We start from the raw sequence: 23,619 nt of genomic DNA, 5'->3' as shown, positions 1-23,619 counted from the left end.
CATATCTGAGGGAAAAATAAAACAGCTCCTAAAAGACCAAGCGTTACCATACAGCAACTATTTACGTGCTAAGAGATGGATATGAAAGCAACATACAGACAAAACTGGGGAAAACAAGCTCCAAATCATTAGGTCTGGAAGGGTTCTCCTGGGACATTACATCCAGTCTCCTGTTACTGCGTTCATGATGTCTCCATGAATGCAGCGATATCATGTAGTCTCACACACAAAAGGGCCAAGGCTCTGCCGTAACATCCCCTAGGGTTTTTTTTCTCCCACTAAAAAGCTCTTCTGATACTCTCTCCTTTTGCTTAGAAACCTTTTCCTAATTCACAGGTTTTTCTTTGTTACAGCCAACTTATATCAATTTCTTATGGTGCTCTTCTTTCCTGCTCTTTGGCCTGTGTGATTAAGGATGACAATACCACCATCATTCAACTCCACCTGCTAAGCTAAACAAGCCATGCTGCTTCATCTTCTCTTAAAACTTCAGCTCTCTGTTTCCCAATAAAAGCACCTCTTTACTACTGTTCTGCTTCCCTTCTGTCTTCTTTGAAAGGATAAGGAAGGAAAAATGTTTTCGTACTCTTCCATGCTGTGCATCTGTTCCTTCTTTGAATATTGTTTTAAAGGAGCTAACATTAACCACTTCTAGTGCCAGGACACTGGACAAAATTAACCACAGATCTCTTCTGGTTCAACAATTTCCAAAATAATCCCAAATATTCAAGGAATTTCTCTGCAGTACAGAATAAATTATAACAAGAAAGCTGGGTTCTTCCTCTATGAAGATAAACTATATGATCTAGAATACTGCTCTTCTCTCTGCCGCTATGTCTTAAAGAGAACCTGGATCCTAAATTTATCCCCTAACTTCTTTCTCTCTACCATGCAATTTAGTCCTTTAAAGCTGTAAACCAAGACAATGACAAAGCATTAAATATTTCCTGTGGGGATATTTTGCTTAAAAGCTTTGCCTAAGCTATCTGGTGAAGTGTTATTCCTGGGCTTCTGCTCCAACCCACCCTCCTCCCTATGATGACGGTTTTTCTTTAGTAATCAGTCTCCTTGCAGCCCACTGCAAAATAATTCCAGGTTTTACTGATGCTTTCATTCTTTTCACAGAAACATGCAATTTAAAAATTCTGCCTGATTTATTTCACGATGATCTCTATAGAAGTTGTTTCATGCAGGGCAGACAAAATAGCCTCCCAACATCAGCATGCGTAACAGAGGTAATCTATCAGGAACAAGCTAAGCAAAGAACACCATGACAATTAGTAGTTTATGAATTCACATGTATCCTTTGCTCTCAGATTACTCTCTATGGTGCAGTTGCTTGACACTGTAAGTAGGTGTCTATATTCAAACCCTAGTTCAAAATTACAGCACTGTTCAACATACCATGGAGTATATAAAATGAATTCTCAGGAGCATCATTTCACAAATAGCACCCCATAGGATGATAATGTATTCTTATGATAAATTTATGTTTCTGTGCATGGAGTTTATCTTAACCAATGGCAATTAGGGGCCACATAAGAAAAGAAAAAAAAATTTTGTAAGGTAGCCTGCATCTTCAAGTGCCTGATACTCATCTAGCCAACAGTGACTTAACAGCAAGAAGTTAATCAAAGAATCAAGCAAAATCAAAGGGATTGTTTCTAAGAGCTACTCTGTGTAGCATTCAACAAACATATGCAGTGTAGCTCCTTTGTATTTCAGAACGTTTTAGAAAAGACATCAAGTCTTACTTGGTAAAGTAGTCCAAATCTACCAGATTTCCACAGTATCAAACCCTCATCTACCTGAACCACTTCTGTGAAAGAAAGGAGTTTGCTTTCTACTTGATTTTCATACTTTTTTCTATGATTCTAAACAGAGGGTAACTGAAGGAGACTCAAACTGATTGGAAGGCACTGTGGGAGGTCTCTAGTCCCACCTCCTGCTCAAAGCAGCATCAAGTTCAAAGTTAAATCAGGTTGCTGACAGCTTTGTCTAGTCAAGTTTTGAAGGTCTCTATCTGCAAGGATGGAGATTTCACAGCCTCTCTAGGTAATATATCCCAGTGATGTTTTATACTTTGGCTATATTGCATGTATACATATTTCATATACTCAAGCAAACTGAACATATATTAGTTATTGGGACCTGACTAAGAATATAGTTCTTAGGGAGCAGGCCACTGTCATCATGAAGCTGGTTTTTATATTTAAAAGGCCAAGGCGATCATGAGAGGTCTCTGATGACTGGAAAAAGGCAGTCACCATGCCCTTCTTCAAGAAAGACAAAAAGAAGTATCCAGGGAACTACAGGACAGTCAGCCTAACCTCAGTTTATGGCAAGATTATGAAACAAATCCTTCTCTAAGGCATTTCCAGACACATGAAGGACAGGAAGGCAATTGGGCACAACAAGCTTGGGAACAATCAGTCTTTGGATGAAGGGACAGCAGTAGCCTTCCTTTATCCTGACTTTAGCAAGGCTTTTGATATGGTTTCCTAACATCCAAGTTGGGAGCTATGGACTATGGGTAGACTACCAAGTGTGTTAAAAAATGGCTGGACTGCTGGGTTCAAAGAGTAGTGGTGAGTGGTTTGAAGTCCACTTGGAGATACTCAAAACTTGACTGATATGGCTTTCAACAACCTGATCTATATTTGAAGGTAGCCCTGTGCTGAAGCAGAGGGTTGGACTAGATGACCTCCTAAATCACTCTATGATTCTACAGAGCCATATCCCACTGAGGTAGAATTATGACCTTTTGGAAAAGGAGTGTGTCTCTCCCTGATAATCAAATACACACACAATCCTTGAGAAGTGTAAGACTTCTCCTAACATCCTCTGAATCTTCACCCATTGTAATACACAGGTGGAGTCAGCACTATCCCCCAATCATGATCTTGGCTGTTATGACAGCTAAATATTGTGCCTACATGCCATTTAACAACCTATAGTTTACATGGTTTTAACAGATGCGGAAAGTACTACAGACAAGTAAGACACTCACTCTCCAGTTCAATAATTTCCATTCTGCTCCCTTCCGTATCATGGCCAACGAATTTCAAACCTTTCTCTTCAAAGCAGTGAGTCAATTCTGGGTTGACCTGAAATATTGAAAGTCACAATAACTGTAGTTCTATTTCTTTTTTGGTTTAACAAACAGTAGTAGTTAATTGTAATGTTTTAGTATGCATAAAAGAATGAAAAGAATTGAGAAAAGAGTTGGGAACTTTTGCTTTCTTGTTTTAACAACTCTCTGGTATAAATTTGTAAAAGTGGGCATACTTATTTAATAAGAGATGAATCAGTAATTTTAGAACTTACTACTTAACATTCAAAAGATTAAAGACAGGGTCCCTTCCGCTTACTGTCCTCCTGATTCTGAGCAGCTTGCATTCCTCATTTTTCAAACAGCTCACTACAGTAGGCATAAAGACTGACCTCCTCTTTGAACACTGCATTTCAGTGGTTATGACACAAGCTGTGGTTCAGCTCCTCCTTCAAACTGAGGAGCTCTGCAGTGAGCTGTTTCATTTCCTTGGTGACATTCTAACCACTCAGTTAATATTGAAACTCTGAGCACCTTTACCACCATCACATTCTCCTCACAGCTTTTTAAAGAAACTTAACGTTGTCTGAATCAGTTTGTAGCATGCACACATCTCATAGCTCAGGCCCCTCTGGAGATACTGATGGAGTCAGGTCCCTTCTGAACTACCTCAGAGATAACTCTAGGAGTCCATCTCTTGCCTGTCTCCTTGAATGACAGTATTTTGAAAGTACACAGACACCTTTGCTCAGATGTTCTCAAACAGAGGAGTGGACCTATACAAGGGGCCTACAGAGTTGGATGGCAGGAAGCAAGTGATCTGGATTAGCCTCTGAGTTGTAGATACCTGAAGTCTGCCTGCATTTAGACTATGAAAGAATGTGCACTACCTGAACATAACCTAAGCTTTTAAATAAGCCAAATCAAGGAGCAATGTATTTAAGGATTATAAGCCTTTACCTTTCAAATCACAGAATCACAGAATTGGACAGGTTGGAAAAGACCTTTAAGATCATCGAGTCCAACCGTAAACCTAACACTGCCAAGACCACCACTACACCATGTCCCTAAGCACCTCATCCAAACGTCCTTTAAATACCTCCAGGGATGGGGACTCCACCACTTCCCTGGCAGCCCGTTCCAATGCTTGATAACCCTCTCAGTGAAGAAAAATTTCCTAATATCCAGTCTAAACCTCCCCTGGCGCAACTTGAGGCCATTTCCTCTTGTCCTATCACTTGTTACCTGGGAGAAGAGACCGACCCCCACCTCTCTACAACCTCCTTTCAGGTAGTTGTAGAGAGCGATAAGGTCTCCCCTCAGCCTCCTTTTCTCCAGGCTAAACAATCCCAGCTCCCTCAGCCGCTCCTCATAAGACTGTGAGACTGTGAAATACTTCACAGGGAGTCAAGTCAGGTAATCTCTGACATCGTTCTCCAAGACCATTTTGCTAAGACATTGCACCTTCTACCACAGAAACAGTACACTACATTATTCCCCTCTACTGAACACTTGCAAGAACACCTCTGCAATAGCATCTAGTTTCAGGCCCCTCAGTACAAGAAAGAGAGTGACAAGATGTTGCGAGTCCATAGGAGGTCCAACCAGGATGGTTAGGGGGCTGGACCACACGCAACATAGGATGAGAGACTGGATGAGCTGGATTTGTTCAGCCTGGAGAAGAGAAAGCAAAGAGAGAATCTCATTGCTGACTTCAACTATCCAATGGGACAGTATAAAGAAGATTAAGCCAGACTCTGCTCAGAGATGCACAGCACAAGACTGAGAGCTAAGAGACAAACTGCCCAAGGAAATCTCTTATTAGATATAAGGGAAAAAAGGGTTCTCAATGAAGTGGTTAAGCATTGGAACAGATTGTCCAAAGATGTTGTGGAACCTCTCTCAGAAAGATTCAAAACTAGATGGGACAATATCCTGAGCAGCCTGATCTAATTTTGAAGTTGTCTCAGCTCCAAACAGGGAGTTGGACCAGAAGACTTACAGAGGTTCCTTTCGTTCTAAACTATAATATCTAACCATTACTAAATTTTGGGTTATGTTTATGTAAGAAATCTCCCATTTGCTTTAAGGAGAATCGTGCCTACCAAGAGAAACACGATTTGCTTAAGCTTTAACTTTTGAGCACAAAGTACATTAGCAGTGCTTACCTCGTATCGATGCCTGTGTCGCTCCTCTACAAACATTTCATCACCATAAAGTTTCCCTGAATATACAACAAAAAAGAAATTAATGCTAATGTGTTGCTTTAATAGTTGTTACAACTATTTCTTGTAATTTAAACCTCAAAAAAATTTCACATGTAAAACATAACAAGACACTATTCATCTCACTCCAGCTTTCTGTTTTTCTGAGTGATGACTAGTTTCTTTTAATTTACTGTTACCTGAGTTTATTCAGGATTCATATTCAACATTCCTTGACCAGAAACAGCCTAGGTAGACTAGAATCTGAAGGCCACGCTTAAACTAATTTAAATTGTAAAGCCAAAAATAAAATAAAAAATGTTTAAGTGAACAAGCAACATAAAATCCCTTCAGGGGTTTACAACAGTTGTATGCAAAAGGTGCAATGAAGGAAGCATTTTAGTAGCATATGTTCCATTTTAATAGATTATGCATGGCAGCTGGCATAATACCTCCAATGACAAACAGAGAATATTGTTTTTCTATTTTCCTGATCGCATTACCCAAATGACTCTTGCAGTCCTGTGAGCCTAATCTGGAACACTCTACATTCCAGAGCAACAAGGAGTAAGTTAGAGATATGCAGTAAACCAGAATTTAATCATATCTCTCACTTACAGTCACAGCTCAAACTTTGCTCTCAATTTATCCTAGTGTCATTAGGATTACTACATCGCTTAGGAGTTGGTACAAGAACTAGACTGCCAAGAAGATCTCTAAAAATTGTAGAGTGATAGTACTGCAATTTTACCGAAAGTGGTACATGTGTTAATTTTAAGGAACCACCTTTTCAAAACCATTATTTCCATTCAAGTTGTAAAGCCTTAGACACAGGAATCAGCTTTCCTGAGTAAACTACCAGAGCCTTCTATGAGTCTTTGATAAATATGGTCATCTAAACAACTCATAATACTGGTCAAGAATTACAACACACATTAATTTTTATTAAATTTTCCAAGAAGTGTTTAGGTCACAGAACAACTTGTGCATTGTGATATGCATACCTATATCACACCTAGGCAAAGTATCACCCAGGTCAGTCAGATCATTAGCGTGGCCATTCTCTAGAAAGGCAGATTTTTCATTAAATGTGCATATGTATTACACTTTGGCCTCCTGCTGAAGTAGATGTCATTTTTGAAAGCTCAGAAGGATACATTCCGTAAGTTCAACATAGCTAAATATAGTAGTAGCTCAGATCAATGTCAGGGGCAGGGCGATATAAGAAATATTCCCATATTTATCGATGGACAAGAAACCACTTTTTACACATTTTCAGCATCACTTATATTACTACTGTATAATAGGCTAATAGGAGACAAGTATTACTTCAATTTTAAAATACATATCGATCAAATGGAACCATTTATTCTATACCCTGGTTGCTTTTATTTTGCCTTTTGAAGCATCCCATTACAGCAAATCATTTTCCTTTCCTACAACAAATAATTTGCTTTCCCAAAACAAGATTGTTTCCAGGGCCGGGCTAGGCCTAGGGCAGTGCTGGATCAGAGACTGGAGTTAAGCAGGGCCTGGCTATAATTAGAATACAAACTAGCAAACATTGTCAAGACAAGGTGAGGACTAAGGCAGCGAGGCCAGATGAGGCTGAAGGCTGAGGTGTACTGGCAACTCCAGGGCACGACAAGCAATGTTTAGGTCTGGCAAGAGCATAACGGGTAGGAGTTTGGGTTAGTTCTACCAAAAGGCTTCGGGGTAGAACAAGAAGCCCTGGTTCACACGTCCTATCAACTCATAAAGAAAACAGGACGAAAACGCCCTAATCTTCCCAAGAAAATAATGAATTAAACTACCATAAAATGCATTTCAGTTATCTCAACAGTTTCCTCATTGTTTATTTAAAGCGTTGGACCCTAACTGACCTTTTCACTGGGACTTCCAGATGTCTCATTCTTTCTTTACATTCTGATCCTGGGTAAATGTATATGGGAACAGGTTCAGAGTGAATGAGCTCAGGGAAACTGTCACCCAACTGCTTGCTTGAGGTTGTAGTCCTTTAACAAAATGTGCTTTGGCATTTTTGCTTTGCCATGTTACAGAGTTCCTATCCACAAGGCAAGTCATAAGAGCAGAAATGTAACTTACTTAAAACAGAATTTTGTGTTTTGAAAACAGTCCTCCTCTTCCCCAGTCTCATTGTTCCACCCATATCTCCAGGATTGTGTTCTGGCATGTCAATAACCTGTAGAGAAAAAATTGTTTAAACATGGTGTCATCCAACAAAGAAGGAAAAAAAAAAAAAAGGCAACAATTGCATAACAGGCTGCATAGATTTATAAATGGTAACATGATTTATTTTTCTCCAAGCATTCCCAATTATAACTTCTCTTTGGTTTTCCTAATGCTTTGTTCTCAGTATTGGGACTGTAATAGACTGAGGATATTAACTAACTGGTGTGAAACTTTTTCATTTAATGTTAAGATCAACAAAAGCAATTTACTAATTCCGTAATTTAATTTTTGGGGTGGAAAAGACCTTTCTTTTAAAAAAGATACCAAAATGTTAGTAATAGGATAATTCTGCCAAAAGCTATTCTTGGTGCTATAAGAGTACATAGGTTTTTAAAAACTGATAAATGCATAGACAAAAAAAAAATCCACCAGGTGATAAAGACACCATCTCTGAAAAAGCAAGCCCCTGAACCACACAGTGATAGAGGCTGAAAGATTATCCCAGGTAAATATTACTGTACACTATGCCCTTTCTTACACTGTTCTTTATACACAATGTTCTTTCTTATGCTAAGAGGCAGAAACAGCTGTCTTATCACGGCAGCGGAAGTCCTCTTTTTTGGGGAGCGGTGAGAAGAGGAGGGCATGGAGCAGCAAGAGCGAAGAGAAAAGAAGAGGGCACTTGCAACAAGACTACAATGTTGTGAAAGCGGAGTACTAAAAGAGGTGACTCCAACATGTGTGTGCTATTTCAGGTTATATACGTAACTAACTTATCACAGGGAGAAAGTGGAAAAACCTTCCCCCTAATTCACCTTTACTAAAGGCTTTCTCAGATTGCCTAAGAATCCACAAAATACTGGGTTGCCTTGTATGAAGAATATGCTATTTAACATAACATTTAAAGAAGAGGATATACAAATACTGGTTTTGAGGACTGAAGCGGATGGGTCAAATGGCTGCTATGTGGATCAAGTGGAATTCAGGATGGTGGGATTGAGGGGATGTGAGAAATAACAGCTTAGTGGAAGGAGCGTGTTTAGTTTTGTTCAGTTTGAAAAATCCTGCTGGGTCTCACAATCATGTTCAGAGGAAGTCTGTCTCAGAGAAGTAAAACAGTTCAAAATTGTAGAAACACATGAGCTGAAACTATGACCTATGTGCTTGTATTCGCATATACACAGTCAGTGAGGAATGTAATTGACAAAGAAAGATTCTAAAAATACAAATATTCACACATACAGGTAATCTAGAATTAGATTTTTATTAACCTTAATTTGCCCTCTGGGAGTAATGAAAACAATTTCTGACGATACACTTCATAAAGTGAAGTTATTCAATTTAGAAGGGATGGTGGAAAGTGCTTAGCCTTTGGCCTTGTGCCAATGCATTTCAGCTGTGCAATTATCTCTGTATAACCTTATACCTTCGAAATGTTATTTATAAGCTATATACTCATTATAAAATGTCACAAGCAGAAGTTGTGATCAAACCAGTGGGATATTACAAATCCTCTCATTACCTCCCAAATCACGACAGTGAGGACCATGCAGCACATTCAGCTAACAAACCCCCACAAACTCAAAAAAAAAAAAAAAAAAATCATTCACTGAATCCTTATTACTTCAAAAACGATGAGATTGTCTGCTTTTACTTTATTTCCTTCCATTTACTTTCACTTTTTTTCTGAAGTAGTGGCCACAAAAAACCACCAGACACCAGAAGCGGTTAGAATGTATAGAGCAGACTGTGTGTATACATCAAACAGTCTGACCCTCTGAAATCAAATACAAGTCTTCCATGAGGTGTTATTTACTTGCCTACACCCATACTACAGATAACCTTAAAGCTGTGCTCCTGACTCTTGTCAAATGGAGATGAAGTGGTAACAAGCAGCTATCAAGTACTTCAAGTATATGCTTCTCTTCCAATTACAAAAATTTCACTTTAACAGCTGTTCAATGAGTATTTGCAGATGACAAGAAAAACAATGAGGGTTTTGTTTGAGTTTTTTTAAGTTTGGAGGCTAAAGTCAAGATTAGTCATTCCTGCATTCTCAAAAGTGTATCAAGCACCTAAATACTGTCCCCTAACCTCAGCTTTAGATTTTTCTTCCTAAAAATTTGGGGCAGGATGTTTTGGTCTAACTTTGCTAACTGAATCATGGTAATACCCAGGTGTTTGGGGTTCCGCCCTCCCACCCCCAAAAAAATTAATTTCACTATTTTCACCTTTCACTATTTGCTGTACTAAGATACTCTGTCAAAACATTTTGAGTGCAATGCCATAACCAGAAGGAAGCATGGGGATACAATGAGTGGGATGGTAACTTCTTGAAGGACTTTGCCCAGATCTTAAACTTCTCAATTAAAACAATGGTTCCAAATGAAGTGGACTTGTCTATGCAGTCCATAGCAGATTTCACTCATTTACTGTGCTTAAATGTGTTTCCAGGAAGACTCAAAAACATCAGTTAGCAAATATATGGTCTCCTGTTCATTAAACAGAGCATATCAGTTCAAACAGGTTATGGCCACTCTCTCAGCTCTTCCTTCTTTCAGCAGGCAAAAAACAAACACCAGATGCTCATGAGTCCCACTAAAGCTCTAGATAATAGCCTGGAATGAAGCCAGGCTGTGAAAGCACAGCTTCATCTGCTCTGCTGAGGGCTTCTGCAGCCCTTTGGGTCAGAACCTGACACGGAGCTGCAAGCCCAACAAAAATTCCATGGGAGAAATGGCCTTGCAGGTAAGATTCAGGCATTTTTCCCCAATTAATCTTTGTCTTCTAAAAGACCTGCTTCTTTGCCTTAACAGTTACATTAGTGTGGTCAGGGGCATATATTCGGAAGAAGATCCAACCCTTAAAACTTTCACTAATGTCTGCTAAGTCTTAATTGAGGTGACTTTTAAGAAACATTGCGTGATACAATCGTTCAAGCTTATTTCTACCTGTGGCAGATTTTCTGCCAATATGACAGCTGTATTGAGTTTCAACATCAAGCAGTTTACTGTGAATGTTCATGTTTTGTTATTGATATGTGCGTTATAAATCAGCTCTCCATCTTCCCCAAGATTTTCAGGTTTACGATAGTAAGAAAATAGACAAGGCTTCAAATATTAATTTTTGTAGTCAGGTGAGGAAAGGAGCTACTCATGAAGTAATACCTCAGAGCTTTTTGATATGTTCTGTGGCTCTGATCAACTTCCGCAACTATCACAGCACAACCCTCTATGTTTATATATTACATGAGTTTCTCTGCAACAAAGTCTGTGCAAGACGCTTCAAAAGCAAAGTGGCACTGCTGCCCTACAGCCCAAGGACAGTAATAAGCATCAGAAAAGCAATTTTGCCACATTTTACAGAATTTATTTGATCAGATAAAAGACGAACCTTCAGGTGGTAGTTATTTTGAGCAACCTTGCAACTGAATAGATTCTTCAAAGAGCTTATGCTTCCTGCCACAGAATAAATCAGCTCTTACTATGCATTAGTTCTTTGAAGAGCAGAGAACAGCACAGAACAACAGGCACCACAAGCAACAAAAAGCATCAGTAGGGAGGGTGCAAGAAGAGATAAGGCATTAATTAGGTCTTTCTTACCCAAATCTCTGAAAACTGCCAACACTACAGGGATTTTACAGAGATCACGTATTACACACAAGACAGCCAACATGAAATAAATAATGAATCACTCCAACATAACACAAAGCACATTCTAGATATAAAACCGTCTGATCAGTATTAAATCATGCTACTGATGAATAGTGACTTTAACTACCCATGAACTGCAATCTTCTTTCAGAAATCTACTGCTTGGATCATTTCATTGTTGTTAGGAAACATATAAAAGCTAATGAGAAAACCTCTCAAGCCCACAGAGCAACCAAGGCCCTGAAAACCCAACACCTATCATTTTAGTAATCACTCCAGGCCATTAAGTTTTGTCTTTGTTTTGCCTCACGTCCTGCAATGCCATTTTGAGAAATACATGTACCTTGGCTACCTTGGTGGGGGACGGGGCGGGGTGGGGGGTCTTCTGTTTGGGTTTTGTTTGGGGGTTTGTTTTTTGGGGGGGAGGGGGGAAAAGGTGGGGAAGGAAGGGGGGGAGCATTACTTGGTTTGAACAACTCATTGGTAGTCAGCTTTGGAAGCAGGTTTTTCGGGTTTTTTGCCTTTTTACTCTGCCCTTGTCCGGTGAGCAAATGATTTGTCACTGCTGAAAGAGACTGCTATACATGTAAGCGTTCATCAAAGCATCAGGAGAAGCCCCAACCCTAAAGATTAATTGCACACTGAAAAGAGGCTCTAAGACACTCAGCTCACAAGAGATGTGCAGAAGGAAAGCTGACAGGAGCAAGGAATACAGTGACAGGTACTGATGAATATTAATCCCTGCTCAACACAGCTATGAAAAAACCCCAGCAACACAAACTGACAAGGACTCAACCCAAACTAGAGGAATCTGTTCTTTTATTCACTCTTCCATCATTTCTCTGCAGGATTAGTCAGTACTTGCTAGGTTCGATCTGATCTGTTTCAATCACAAGTTCATCAGTAAACAGACCCAGCCACCTACAAATGGGATGTTATAACATTTTAGAAACAATAGTACAAACATTTTAAAGAAAAAATTGACAGACGCAACACTAAGAGTGGTACTGATAGCTTCCAACTTAGCAAGTAAACCAAAAAGGCACTCTTTCCCCATTCATTCAAAACCAGGGTTTTAACATTTTCAATTACTGAAAGAAGGTGCAAGGATCACATACCTGCCACTCCCTTGTCCCCCAAAGATATCCTAGTTCCAAGCAAACCCCACCATTGCCCATCTAAAGCACTCAGCCCCCTAGGATGGAACTAGTTTCCATAAGCCACTTGCAGATTTCAGACTATTCAGTGCTCCATTACTCTGACTGAAGTAATGTTTGTTTTCAAAAAGATGACCACCATCACGTGTAAGATCAAAGCAGAAATCATCAATAGCTGATTCATGCAGCTACATAGCAATATGAGTAACCAGCTTGAAAAATCCTGTCCTCTACTCTCTTCACTAAACTATAGGACAGTATCCAAATATTCCAACAAGTATCAGCTTAAATTTCTTAAACTCTTAAAATCCCATAGCATGTTACTGTCAACTATTTTCCAGTTTGGGCAATCCTCTTTTCCAGAGATTTGTTGTTTCCTATTTTAGAATTAAGTAATTGCTCTAGACCATTTATTTAATTAAAGCCTAAAAACTCTCTATGAAGGATTCTGCCTGAATAAGCAGAAATTTTGGTACAGAGTGTTTTGTAACATTTTCTTCAGCAAAAGCTATAAAGGGTGTAACTTCTTTCAAACAGTGCTTACTCACTCATAAGCATAGTGCAGTGAACTGAGAAAGTTAATGGAGATGTTGATATGCAAAGCCCATATAGATGTTGCTTAACAGCATTTTAGAACTCATTCTAGTTATTCCAACCACATGTCCCAGAGTCAGCTTAAAGACTTAATCAAGCAGAAATTTTCAGACTGTTAGTGTTACTGAAAGGAACAGGGTCAGACAGTGCTGGCTATAGAAATACACTGGAGTGCCAGGCATGCCATGCCAGGAAGTGCAGGATTTGCCATAGACTTGAATAACTAAAAGAAAGTGGAAGAGTGTTTGTTCTCAGGCTTTGGACTGGTCCAGCTCGCATTACAATTAATGACCAAATACTCTAATATAATTTCAGAAAGATCAGCACATCTGTATCTAGGAGAAATCCTTCCCTTCCTACCACATACATCTATTAAAAAAAATCAGAACTCTGTCACTGTCTTTGAGGGGGACTTCTTCAACTGAAACTGCTAGTAGGTGAAATCCTGCCCTTACCAAATTCACTTAAATGCACATGAGATATATCAGAAGGAGGAAGGCATGAAGCAAGTCTGTGTCTCTGAGCACTCTAAAGCAGAGGGAAGAACCTAAAGAGGGAGACAGAGCCTGGTGCTCTCTTCATCAAACACCCCAGCCACAAACATGAGACAGGGATAATACACACTTACAGCCTGAGATTGTTTAAACAGTAGTATGCTTGATGGTCTCTGACTCAAGAGAATTACTGTATCCTACAGGCAACTGCCATGGAAGACTCAGCCACAGACAGGCCCCACTAGCTAAGCTATGCAAAGTAGCCAAGGAGACATGAGATTGCCCTTAGCAGAGACAAAGCACAGCACATGTTTTACCCTCAAAACTGTCCACCGTGTTCTGTACTTCCTCTACCCTGAGTTATCACACATGAGCAAGCATCCATTCCAGTTATTTCTCATTCATTAACAAAGTAGCGTTAGTTTGAATCACTTCATTATGAGTTATCTCTGCCTTCAGCAAGCAAGGCAGAAGAAAAACTGCTTACTCCAAGGAAAGTAAGCAGGAAAATTGCTTACTTCAAGTGCTCACTCCTCCAGACCTTCACTGAGGAGAATTTCTGGTATCAGCTTCCAGGCAATGCTCAGTACCACGACCTGCACTATCCTAGCATTCCTTGAAGAAATTCTGTTCATCTGCCATAAACTCCAAGATCCTCATAAGTAAGATGAGGAGAGCTACCAACTGTTTTCCATCCCATTTCCCTGACGTAATCAGACCACTTCCAGACTTGGGAGTAAGAAAGACTGCCTGGATTCTAACCACTGATCCATCTCACAGAACGGTGTCACCCATCATCCTGATATCCCGTCCATCTTCCAGATCTGCCAAGTGGTGATTTGGTACTTGATGATCAGGGACGCAGAAAGTGAGTCATTTCTTTTAGACAGGAAGTGAGTGGGCAGCAAGTAGAAAATTACAGATTGCCCTATTTTAATTTTTATTCTAGTTGGAAGGTACTTTTGCTGTGGTGTAAAACTTCCCAGCCAACTTCAGAGCTGAGAAGAAATCCCTGGAAAGGTCCTGGATCAGTTGAAAGATTTCTGTTGAGTAATCTCTCTCAAATGCTAATCAGAACAGCAAGCCACAGCCATTTGTTTCTAATTATTTTTGTAAGCCCTCCTCCTTTTTCAGGCCTGCCAAGACAGGTGCCAAGACACGTTTGCCACGAATTTATTGAAATTGTGTGTGCACATGCTAAAATATAACAGTTGTTGCAATGGAAATAAAATACATCTGTGGACTATTTCTTTTATTTATTGGAGATGGAAAAGCATCCTATTGAAAGGATAGCTATTTGAATAGAAAAAAGAAAAGTAAGGCAATGGTACAATACCGTACTTTGAAATTGAAAAAGAGACTGGAAGTTTTCAAGTAAGAGCTCTATTCCCAGAAGAAAGAAAGAAGTGCAAATGCTATCTAGAGCTTGAAATCCATGTCAGTTATAAGAATACAAACCTAAACATATCTATAATTTTTGTGGTTTAACTTCTGTTTTAAGAGAAATGGCTTTATTCTGTCTGTGATTCAGCCTGATAAATCATTTGTACGTTATCTGACAACCATGCTTGACTGAGATTAACAACTTCATGCAGTTCAAGATGATTTCACCAACTACCTTTAGTTACTGTACTTCCGATTCATATATCATTAAATAGAGGTTTTAAACTGAAGGAAAAAAAATATACTATCACATCACTTGATACTGCCACAAGAAAATGCCTTATTTAGAATTTGGAGTAAATGAATGAAGCAGAAATAAAGGATTCTAGCTCCATAAGGATTTCTGTGCTACAAATATGTAGGAAGCAGCCCAGTACCACTCTTTCCAACTAGGATATCATGCTTCATTCATATCATACCCAAAGATCAGTGGCAGACCATGAGCTTTAATGACCGATTAAGCACCTTTCGAAACGGACACCAGAATTTAAAACCTGACATTTCTACATCAAAAAGAATTGTCTACTAGCTGAGCTAAATTAGTATCTCTGATAGGTGAGCATTTTATTAAAATCAGCTGAATAGAAGGAAAAAGAATACACTTACTCAGAAAAAAATTCCTAATGTTTAACTCTTAACTTCTAAGAACAATAAAACAACAATACGATCCAAGATCCCAAGTAAAGGCAAAGTAGTGAGAAAATACCTTGAAATGTTCTAAAGACACTGCTGAGCAAACATGTTAAACTTCTACAAGGTATTTTGCAGGTTGTACATCTTTGCAAAAAAATCCCACTAAAGTGGTAGAAAACTGCAGACAGTTGTGAAAGTAAATGTTACTCTACTCCCAGTGCCAAAATCTAATTCGTTTAACAAGCAGCTCAGCTGAGTCCACTCTGCAAAACCAAACAAAACAACCAGCTCATGCCAACCACTGTAACCTTTAATTGAAGCAATTTGTTCTGATGAGCAAGCCTATTTTCTTTTCAACTCTTCTTTTACATTTAAGCTGTAACTTTGTAGAAATGAAAACAGATGTAGATAATGAAGGCTAGAGTTGTTCTCATACTAATTCACAGTATAGTCATGCTTCTTCCTACCTTCCATCCCCTTCTTTTCTTTGTTTTCATTTTTGCATTTTGAAATGGCATCTCACAAAGGATCACAACCAGGAACAACAGTGGGCAAGCTAAAGTAACTGTTTTTAGAGGGCAAGCAGGATCACTTTTACTGTTTAAACAGATCCATATCTACTATGTCAATATCGTGGAATATTTTATATGCATTTTTGTATTGCCCTCCTTCTCTCTTCCTCTTTGGAAGTTTCTGGTTTGGTTTAACTCCTGTTTAAATGTCATGCCTGTTCCCTCAGTTCTACTACCTGGTAACATTCTGTTCCCCATAACAAAAGCATACAAAATGAAATGACCTCCAGAACTGAAGTTGGCCACCCGATTACTTAGTGGTCCTCCCACTTAATTTACTAATTTGAGACATTCTAGTAACGATAATCTTATGGACTAATAGCAGAACAGACATACTTTAACAGGGAATTTCTACGCAGAAAGCCTCTAGCACAATCACTGTAATTTTTACTACTACTACTTGTCTTCCATGGCATGCCCAAGACAATAGAAGTACCTTGGCCCATCTGGTCTTTCATGCCTGTAACTTTTCCTAAATTACAGAGAACAATCTGAATGCTGGATATCTCATTAGGCATACAGGACATCTAGTCCTCTGGAAAGCTCTCCAGCAATGAGTAATGGGATTTCCTTTCCCCCACGAAATCAACAGCAGTAGTGGAGATTACTTCCATGAGTCATTATCCTCCCTCCCACACATACATCATAACATTTCTCATTCCAGCTGGAGAACTGGAAGAACTAAAGCAAGTGCTGGAGAAGACAGCACAGGAAGGTAATTACAATGATACAACTTTTCCCAGTTAGATATCTTGCAAAAAAGTACCTTGGCATTTTCATTACTGTTTATCCAACAATAGTACACATCTCATCAGCTTCAGAAAACCAAAAGGAATGATATATATTAATATCATAGCAGAGATTAATTACCTTAATTACCTCTGCTAGTCATTTCAGGCATGCTTTGAGTCACCTGGTCTACATTACATTTAATAGTTTCCTGCTTCCACTCAGAAAAGCTTCAGCTGGCCAAAAACCATCTTGCCTGGAAGAACCTTAATTCTGGTAGAAGATTCGTGAAATCTTTTTTATTTCAAGCAGAAACCACGATGTCTTCCTTCTGAGCAGGATCCTTCCCGTCTCGCTTTGTCTGTGCTGCCTCCTCCAAAAACATGATAAACATCACTGTCCAGACCTTAATTTAATTCTGCACTCCTTGTGATCCTCCCCCTAGCACATTAACTCTATTCCCTTCAACATCAAATGACAAGAATTCTTTGGAATTTGCTCTCCTTAATGGTGTTTATACAGGTATCAGGGGTTGAGTTCAGACTGCCTTTAAAAAGACAAGTGGCTTGAGCAGTTGCATCCATGCCACCTACATCAGCAGAGCTCAAATGTTAATCACTTCTTCCCCCAGTGAACACCAGTGAACACCACCAGGATACCTGGATTCAACTACGAGGTCCTGAGTTAAGATGACAGTACAGACATACCTATGCAGTTCTTGTTTGCTAACGGATCATAAAACTATAATTGCAAATCTACATATTAATTTTCAGAGATGAATATGGCACACACTTTTAAAATATAATCAGATAGGAAGAGATACACATGAGGAAGTAAGAAGAGAGAAGAAGAGAGGATGTGTGTATGCATGTGGAGAACCATTAGCAAAAAGGTCAGGGAGGAGGAGAAATGGATCTTCAGATCATTTCTTATTTATCAACAAGATGGTGAAAGCCTACAGGAAATATTTTACCAATATTGTTTCTAAGAAAGTAACAGCTATAGAATAATGTCCCCTTTATACTACCACAAATCAAGTAGGCATTTAATTAGCATGACATCAGATGAACACACCCAGCATAATTCAGACATCCTCTGTGAAAAGTGTGGGTGGCCAGGTACAGATCAATTCAACAGATAATGCAATGATCCACTCAAATGCTACAGATGTTTACCAAGCAACCAGCAAAAGATATTGCCATACAGCAAAAGCCCTAGGCTGCGTCACCAACCGGCACAGTATCACACAACATGCAGCTAGCACAGCAGCTAGCTCATACAAAGCAACACAGAACAGCTACAACCTCACAAAGGCAAAGTAATCAGTTATTTAATGGTGCCCATAGAAAAACCATTTTTATCCTTCACCTGCACCTCTAATAGTTTACATCTCCGATGGCACAATGAAGAGTCAGAGAGCATGAGAAACAATTTTTAGTTAAAAAGCACAGGTCTACAGTGCATCATTGTCGAATCCATTGCAAATGCACTTCTGTTGTTCAGTGCCAAACTTCACAGTATGGAATATCTTATCACATGCAAGTCAAGGATGGGAGGCAAATAAATACAGAATTAAGAAAATAGTAAACCTCATTTAATAAAAATGTCTTCCTTTTGGGAGAACCTTTGTATTATTCTTCTACCTCACTTCCAACAGATAATTTGATAGGGGGGCAGAGTATTTATTAAAAATGAAACTTCAGCTAATAGTTTTTATTTATTTTTAATTAAAATTACATAGTTCAGAACATAATGAACAGACCACTCATCTCATTAAATACACCCTCCAATGCAACTATGCAACTGATTTGAATTCCTCAGGTTTTTCCTGTCCATGCACTCTTAGGCACATGTCCAACTCCAGTTCTCACTCCTGGATACCTACAAGGATGTTACAAAAAGGGTGGAAGTCCTCACCTGCTGCACAGACCTTTTCTTTGCAGGTATCAAGCCACTTCACAAAGGCAAGTGTGTTTCATTACCTCCATTTGGTATGAGAAAACTAAGGCAGATTAAGTGATTTGTTTAACCTAGCAGAACCAGGACCCCTGTGACACCTAATCTTGTTCCTACACTTTAGAAACAAGGCAGCTAATGATACAGAAACTCACACATTCCCAGGCGAGCTTCTAACAAGGCCAGTGTCTTAATGCAACTTGGTCAGTTACCTAAGTAGGAGAAACTTCTATGGAAATGGCATTCATAATATTGGAGGTGATTTCATGTAGTTTTCAACATAAACTGCAGTATACAGGTAATTTATTTCATGTTTCCTAATTTTTAAATTTTTTTTAATACAGAATTTCTGCAAGCTTGTTTGCGTGGATGTTTTTTTGGGGCAAGGGTGTGGAGGAGGTGTTTTGGAGGCATTATATTCAGCGATATAATCATGGTATTAAAGGGTCTGGACAGCCCCCTTCCATGTTTACTTTATTTCATTGATCAATATTGCATTTTTAACTTGCCAAACAGGACAACTGAGAGGAACTAGTTTACCATAGTGCTTCTGAGTTAGTCCCTGTGTGTGGGAATCACTTCACATAACTTTGGCTGCATAACTTTCAGACAGATAATTTAAGGGAGCCACCTGAGTGCTCCTCTCTGTAGGGAGCAGAGCACATCCAGAGGCCAATACATTCCAGCCGGAGAATCACACCAAAACATGTGGCAGCCTGAAATCCTCATCTAAGCCATAAGGCAAGCAGTGCTGTTCTGCCCTAACATGTACTACCTGCCTGCACAAAACTGTTTTGTGAATGGCCCTTCCACATCCATACTTTGTCAACGCTGTATGTACCACTCCTGGAGCATCCGTACTTCAGTATGAAGTGACACACTATTTAAATATATGGCAGTGTTACCAAGACAGATTTGGGCATACAGCCCTTCATAAAATAAAAGTTCTCTGCTTGTTAAATCAGACACTGACAGATACTCACCTATGTCCAATTCACCCAGAAAATTGTTCTGTACATAGCATAAATTTTCCTATTTGATTTACAATTAGTTGCACATAATTCCTTATGCCACAACTGGAAAGGTCAAAGACTTTTTGAAAATGTAACATGCAATTCTATTTAGGAAAATCCTTCTTATGAAGAAAAACTTAAAAAGGAAAAAAGTGGGAGGTTATTAACAGCAAGAAGGCAACCTTCACAAAAACTAAACCTATGTCCAAATGAAGATAAAGAAACGCAAATACTTTTAAGTACCAAATAAATACCAAATCAATATCCCCCCAAAAATATTCAGAAAGCAACTTGTAAAAAGCATAACTAAATTATTTTTCATTCATTTTCATTTCAAGAGAAAAATCTGGCATTGTAAAGCTAAGCAATTATCAGGATTAAAAAAATAAAACAGAATTCATACTCAAAGAAGCTATGACCATGGCATAAAAAAAAATGAGCATTTTGCTTGTGTGCACTGTCAAGGAGTTTGAAAGACATTACCAAGCCAAAAAACCTTCTTCATGGGAGACTCTGATGCACCCATCTCAAATTGAAGTGTTAAAAGAAGTGGTTACAAAATAAATAGACAAAATAGATAGTAAGAAATCACTGGAAATGGATGGTACTCACTCAATTTTGAAGCAACTGAAGGGTGAAATAGCTGATCTAGTAACTGCAGTGAATAACCTCTCATCAGCCTTGTCTGAAGACTCTGAAGAGGCAAATGCTTCAAAGGAGATACAGAGACCTATAGTCTGAAACACCTGATGTCTGTGCCAGGCAACCTAGCAGAACCTTTAACAAAAATGTAGAAGTAGGGGGCACCTGGGCAGCTATAACAGGTTGGGACACTGCCAAGAAAGATTTTGTAAAGGGAGGTTGTCTGTCTGTCACCTAGCTACTGAAGTTCTTCAGAGGAAAAGTACGTGGATAAGGGAGATTTGGTTGATAATCAAAGTCCACTTTGATTTCTAACAGATGTTAGAAAGGCATGTAACGCATGTCATCAAAGACTTATAAAAAACTAAGCAGCTATAGGATTAATACACACAAAATACAGTTAAAAGATAAAGTACAAGGGTAGAAGAAAATGCAATTTTTCACAGTGGAGGAAAGTCACTAGTAGAGCTGAACAAGGCTCTAGCAATAGTACATTCAACTTATTTGATAAAAAGAAAAAAGAATGAACAGTAGGTGACAGCCTGCTGATGACACCTAATTTACTAAGAGTGCTAAAGATGAGGGCTTACTACAAAGAATCATGAAAGGACCTTCTGAAACTTAGTGATCAAAGATTAAAATGTCAGGTGAAATTCAGCAGAATCAAATATAAAGCCAGCACAGGGGATAAAAAAAAACCCTTAATTTCACATCACAGTTACAGACTTTGAGCTGATCACAGCCCCTTGGGAACAAGACCTTGAGACTACAACAGATAGTTCTATGAAGATGTCAGTTCAACACTCAGTAACAGTCAAAGCTATTCAACATTATTAGCAATTACAAAAGGAAGAAAGACCACAACAGAGGGTATCATTGTAACACTTCTTATGTCTGTGCTGGCCACAGTTTATACTGTGCAGTTTAGGTCTTCCAGTCTTCTCTGGCTTGAAAACATCTGAGCTATAAGTCATAGGAAATGAGAAAATATACTGGGGAAGCATCACTGTACACCTGCTCTACTATATTTTCCACAGATAATAACCCATAGATGACAATGGAGACAGGTGATGGGCCTAATGGGCCTTTGGTCTAGATGGAGCTGTGGTCAGACCCAGTGTGTTTTTCTTAAGTAAAGGTGGTACCATAAAATGTACTAGAGAACACCAAACACATTACCTACCTGTGATATAACCATAGGTGTGCTTAGTTCACAAATATATTTCATCAGTTCAATCTGGGTTCTAAGAGGAAAGCAGGGTTCTTTCCTTTTAATTTGTTATCTCAAATAAAGGTCCTCCAGTGCTACTTGTCACTTGAACGTCAGGTTTTGCTGAGTTTGCAAGGATGTGGTGCAATGAAGAAGAAATTAAATACATTCACTGATGAAAGAATTTTTAGAAACTTTTTCAGTTGTTTGCTTAAGTACTGGCTCTCTAATGCCTCCAAGAAGACAATTAAATGTGTCTTATCACTTAAGTTCCAGCTCAGAAAACACAGGTAAAAAGTTGGGTGAGACGGTGCTAATATAAATATATTCACCACATGAAGTTGCTAATGATACTGAATTTCAAAAACGGTAATTTGGTGTTACAGAATTCATACTGTTTCTGTACACTATCACATACAATTCCACATTCACAGTGAGAGAAACAGCAAGACAACACAAACCTTGCAAGAACTCTAATTATCTCTACTTAAAATGCATTATTTTGAGAAAGTTTATTTTTCTGCCACAAGACAAAAAAGTTTTGCACAAAGTCAAGCTGTGCAAGAAAGCAATGGTTGCTGATCTGTAGTATTTGCAGACACAGCATGTCTGCTGTGATTTGTCAAAACTTATTTTGCAGTTTACAGATTGAGCAACACTGAGGTTTTGGTATTTTTGCCAGGCTCTTGGGCAACTGTTGGGTTTCCTTCTCATCAGTGAAGACCAATGTTAACAGTTTCATGGCAAGTTACATCTCTGATCCCTACACAGGCTCTCTGTAATTAGCCAGGCCAAACGATAATCCCAATGGAAGCCACAGCTAATTAAATCTGTATTATCTTTTAGCTGCAATGCAATAATCACCAAGTGCTTTTATACAGATATTTTCATTATTTTAAAATGTATCATTCCAGATTCTTCATAGCTAGATATTAGGGCTTTTTAATCCTAGGATGCGATGGACAATAGAAGGAGATTGTGCAGAGGTGATGGAAAAAATAAACTTTAGTAATGACTCAGAGGAAAACAAATGTTTCTCCTTTTTTGATGCTTTGGCAGTTCTGACATACGAAGGCCACATAGCATGCACAGGTATGTTGGGGTTACACAGGTCTGTTCCAAATTGATGCTTGGCTTAAGGCCGAGCTCCACATGGCACCTGGTGCACACCCTTACAAGCTGAAGACACTTAAAACTTTCTTATAAAATCCTCTCCACTTTTGGTCTGAACCCTAAGAAACTTGTTAAAGCTGTAATTTGTTACAGCTTAGCTGTGAACTTCTGTGTTTTACAGGAAACAAAGAAAAACAAAAAGCAAAGCCCTTCTGTGTTGAAGGCAAGACTAGTCACTAACCTAAAATAAATGAAACTGGCTCTAAGGTTGAATCTTACATTCAAATTGATAATTGGGTTCCTCACTAGCACAACTGAGAAATGAGTTATGACTGACATGGGTAATTTGTTAAATTCAGTTTAAAACAAAATGCAAATCCACTTCTTTGAAGTTCTGTTTTACAGTTGTTTATAAACTGCTCATTAGATGCATTTGTGTAAACTGAGAACTTCCAAACTACTGCTGCTGTTACTTACTGTATTTATTATAATTTGGCTTTGATTTAGTAATCACATTAGGTAATTAGAAAATCTGAAATTAAGCTAGGTACATAAGCACTATCCTTTCTTGACTACAGTTTTCGTTAAGTACCAATAGGTTCATTTCTTTCAATAGGCCATAATCACATATAAAATATTGAGACAACTGATTGCTCTATACTGTTAGTTAGACAACGGCCACTCTTCTCGTAAGCCTGATTAGTTCCCTCTGATTTAATCTTTGGTTTTCCCTCATGTCCCAGGGTAACTCTTGACTTGGGCAAAAGAGGGGGTGGGGGAGACTTCTCTAGCAGTCTTTTGCTTCCATTGTCCCAAATTCTCCTATCAGAGAGAATTGAAACAAAGTGATTCATGGTGATTTACTTAAAGAACATTTTGAAAGTCTTCCTTTGGAAATAATTTAGCAAATATCTATTATATCTACAAATCAACACATCAAAGTGCTCATAGATGAGGGATT

The 23,619-nt window shown here is 38.7% G+C and overlaps 1 protein-coding gene across 9 annotated transcripts in view; it reads right to left on the bottom strand.

The window, feature by feature from the left end:
* Positions 1-23,619, bottom strand: part of CTPS2 (CTP synthase 2) — a 90,449-nt gene that overhangs the window by 26,686 nt on the left and 40,144 nt on the right. For 8 of the 9 annotated variants that reach the window (XR_012778500.1, XM_075521856.1, XM_075521847.1 and 5 more), the window contains 3 exons: positions 7,363-7,459; positions 5,221-5,276; positions 3,011-3,107 (listed from right to left, as the gene is read on the bottom strand). Coding sequence is in view for 7 of the 9 variants with exons in the window: in XM_075521856.1 (XP_075377971.1) it covers positions 3,011-3,107; positions 5,221-5,276; positions 7,363-7,459 (250 nt within the window). In the remaining 2 variants the exon portion in view is untranslated. The remainder of the gene's footprint in view (positions 1-3,010; positions 3,108-5,220; positions 5,277-7,362; positions 7,460-23,619) is intronic. The other variant, XR_012778501.1, reaches the window with a different exon arrangement.

Source organism: Mycteria americana, chromosome 1 (assembly GCF_035582795.1).
Source record: "Mycteria americana isolate JAX WOST 10 ecotype Jacksonville Zoo and Gardens chromosome 1, USCA_MyAme_1.0, whole genome shotgun sequence".
In the NCBI taxonomy this organism is placed as follows: domain Eukaryota; kingdom Metazoa; phylum Chordata; class Aves; order Ciconiiformes; family Ciconiidae; genus Mycteria; species Mycteria americana.
Note: the sequence above shows the minus strand (reverse complement) of the source record. Positions and strands in the feature narration are given on the sequence as shown.